The 3437-nt window shown below is 67.2% G+C and overlaps 1 protein-coding gene across 1 annotated transcript in view; it reads left to right on the forward strand.

Moving 5' to 3' along the window:
- Nucleotides 1-1805: 1805 nt before the first annotated feature.
- Nacad (NAC alpha domain containing) overlaps nucleotides 1806-3437 on the forward strand; it is a gene marked incomplete at its 5' end in the record, with an annotated part of 6513 nt that continues 4881 nt past the window's right edge. The window contains 1 exon segment of the mRNA XM_013520513.1: nucleotides 1806-3437. Within this exon segment, the coding sequence (XP_013375967.1) occupies nucleotides 1806-3437 (1632 nt within the window).

Consider the following 3437-nt stretch of genomic DNA (forward strand, 5'->3'; position numbering starts at 1 on the left):
GCGCAGACCTGCGCCCTCGGCCCTGCCCTGGTCAGCGCGCCGGTGTGCGAGGGGACACCGGGCCTGCAGGCCAGGCCAGCCTGCCCAGCTCCTGGTCAGCGCGGGAGCCGGGCCCGGGACGAGCGGGGAGCTGGGCCGGCAGCAGTGGCCCCTGCGCAGCCCCCTGCGACCTCCTGAGGCAGGGACAGGTTACTGGCTGGGCTGCCCACCCGGACGGTCCCTGCTGGCGGCCTGCCCTGTGGCTGGGGCAGGGCCAAGGGCACCTTGTTGTGGGCCAGAAGTCACCTGGGGATGGGGCCAGTGCTGGGCCGGGGGCCTGGCCGAGAGGGGAGGCCGCTGCCACCTCTGCCCGGCGGGAGCTGGGCAGCCCAGGCTGGGGCCCCCCGGACCTGGAGCTGTGTGCTGGCGCTGCTCTGGCCGGGGCCTCACAGGATCACAACCTTCGGCCTTCTAGCTCCCCCTCCTTAACCTTGGCCCAGTTCTGCCCCAGCCCCGGGGCCACGCACGGGCCAGCGCAGCGCTGAGGGCCTGGCTGCAGGACACTGAGTGATGCAGGGCAGCCACACCCACTCTGTGTCCCGTTGCCCCAGGGAACCAGAGGGCTCCCCTGCCCCATCAGCTGAGGAGCCTGCTGGTGGCCAAGGGCCCCTGCCCTGAGGCTGCTGGGGGCGGATTGGGCAACCTGGTGAGGCGGTTCTGTGGCGGCCCTCACCCCTGGCCACCTTACTTTGTGATGAGAAGGGAAAGCCGGTCGCAGCCGGCTGCTGTCATCAGCCAGGGAGGCCGGAGGCCTTTCGGCTGCTCTGGGGGCAGGCGGAGGGCCCAGAGAGCAGCCTTTGGCCCCCGTCCAGGTGCAGGAAGGCTGTTAGGGAGCATTAAAGATGCAGCCGTGAGCACTCACCATGCACAGAGAAGCACTTAGCAGATGACGTTCGGAGAGACCGCAGGACTCAGAAGAGCGTGTGGTGACCTAAAACGCGGGTCAGCAAGAGCCGAGGCGGCCACGGACCCCCGCGCCTCCTGTGCTGCTGCCCTGCAGGGACCGCTTCCACCTGCCCAGGGCCCCAAAGTGTGCTCTGATCCTCACTCCTCCGCGCTGTGTGGTGGAGTGGCTCATCGACCCACAGAGGCTGCCTGAGCACCCCTGGCCTCCTCGCTGGGCACCTGGGGACCCAGAGAGGGACCCAGGACACAAAGGGGGGCCTGGTGCTTACCGCGGGGTGGCTGTCACTATGGAGAGGACCTGTCCACGGGCAGCACCAGCCTCCCACTGCTGGCCTGCTTCATGGTCACCGTCCATGCCCACTGTGTCCTCCAGCCCAGCCTCTGCAGGACACGTCTGTCTCCACTGTCCACAGAGGTGGCCACACACAGTGCTCCCGCTTACTCCCCCCACCACAAGGCACAGCGGGCCGAGGCACAGGGCCCTGGGGGCCCATCCGCTCTGCCAAGCCAGCTGCACCATGCTGAGGACAGGAAAAGAAGCGGCAGGCTGTCTCCAAAAGGAGAGAAAGTGCTACTTGCATCTTTCCTGAAGCGTCCCCGAGAAAACCCTGGGCTTGGAACACACAGCAGCGCTCCCCACCCCCACCGTCTACCCAGAGCTGCCGTCAGCACTTCTCAGCTCTGCAGAACTCCTCGAAATTCTCCCTGCCGAGCTCTGCTTTCCTGCCTTCTCCAGCCAGCTCTCCCTAGGCCCCTGAAAGTGGACACTGGTCCCCGGCCCCACGCCCAGCTCACTGGTGTGGCCTGGCCTCGCCTGGAGATTTGACCAGGGTGCCCCATGCCTTTCTCTGTCTCTGCAGATCTCGCCTGTGATGCACCTGCTGCCACCATCCTGGGAGAGGACCGACGGGAGCCTCATGCCCTGACCCCAGGGCCTAGCCCCCTGGCTCTCACGTTCCTACCCAGCAAGCCAGGTGCCCGGCCTCAGCCCGAGGGAGCCAGCTGGGATGCCGGGCATGGTGGGGGCCCATCATCCTGGGCAGACCCAGCAGAGGGCGGCCCCAACCCCGTGCTCCTCCCTGAGGGCCTGCACCCCCAGGCTCTGGCCGCCACCCTGGAGCCCCGGATTGTGATGGGCGAGGAGACATGCCAGGCACCGCCATCACCCAGGGCAGCCCTGCCAGTGCTCAGGGAACAGGAGCTGTGCTCTCAGGATGATCCTCCTGTGCCTTCCTGGTCCCCAGTCCCTGAGCCCTACTTCACCCCTCCCTCCACCCCCACCGAGGCCACCTACGCCCTGCTTCTCGGCCATGGGCTGCACAGGGACGCATGGGACCCTGAGGCGGAGCTGCTGGACTCGCTGGCTTCCTCGCCCTCGGGCTCCTATGTTACAGCGGATGGGGACAGTGGGACCTTGTCACCCTCCTGTTCCCTCAGCCTGCTGGCTCCCACCGAGGGGCCGGACTTTCCCTTGGGCTGGAGCTTCTCCCCGCCAGAGTCAGCGGCTGAGGAATGGGAGCAGCACCCTGCCGAGACCCCATCCTCTGAGTCCAGCCTGTCAGGGGACAGTGGCTCTTCCTGGGGCCAGGAGGGCCACTTCTTTGACCTGGACTTCCTGGCCAATGACCCAATGATCCCTGCAGCCCTCCTGCCATTTCAGGGTAGCCTTATCTTCCAAGTGGAGTCGGTGGAGGTGACGCCACTGTCCCCTGAGGAGGAGGAGGAAGAGGAGGTGGCACCTGACAACCTGGCCCCTGACGGGGAAGCGGCCAGACAGGATGAGGAGGACAGTGCCTCGGCCTCCTTCCTGCAGTCCCTGTCCGACCTGTCCATCACTGAGGGCATGGACGAGGCCTTTGCCTTCCGAGACGACACCTCGGCGGCCTCCTCAGACTCGGACTCAGCGTCCTATGCAGGGGCTGACGACGACAGGCTGTACAGCGGGGAGCCGCACGCCCAGCCCAGCGCGCTGCTGCAGGACGCTGGCCAGAAGGCAGAGCAGGAGTGTTCGGGTAGGGCTGTGTCCTGGAGTGCAGAGCCCAGGGGGACAGCGCCCACCCCTCAGGTCCCAGAGGGAGAAACCCGTCTCAGCCAGAGCCAGGAGTCAGTCGCAGGCATCTCGGAAGAGGGCCTGGCTTCCGGCCGGGAGTCTGCAGCTGCTGTCACCCCTCACACTGGGCAGGTGACCGCCGAAGCGACCCCTCAGGTGGGCGCTGAAGTTGACTCTGTGGCCAGAGGAACACCTGCCACCCAGGCGCCAGCTCACCCCTCCCAGGACAGGAGCGCCGCCTTAGGCCGGCCACCCGGTGCTGTAGAGGCAGAGCCAGCTCTGCAGGAAGCAGCAGGCAGCAGCCCTCTTGAGCTCACAGAACCCCAAGGAGGCCCAGGCCTCCCGGAAGGCCTGGAGTTTGTGGCTGCAGCCACGCTGGGGCCCCTGCGGGCTGAAGGGGGCGTCCCGTCACCCCAGGACTCTCCTGAGTCTGCACTTCCAT

This window comes from Chinchilla lanigera, unplaced genomic scaffold, assembly GCF_000276665.1.
Source record: "Chinchilla lanigera isolate Chin_1 unplaced genomic scaffold, ChiLan1.0 scaffold00055, whole genome shotgun sequence".
In the NCBI taxonomy this organism is placed as follows: Eukaryota; Metazoa; Chordata; class Mammalia; order Rodentia; family Chinchillidae; genus Chinchilla; species Chinchilla lanigera.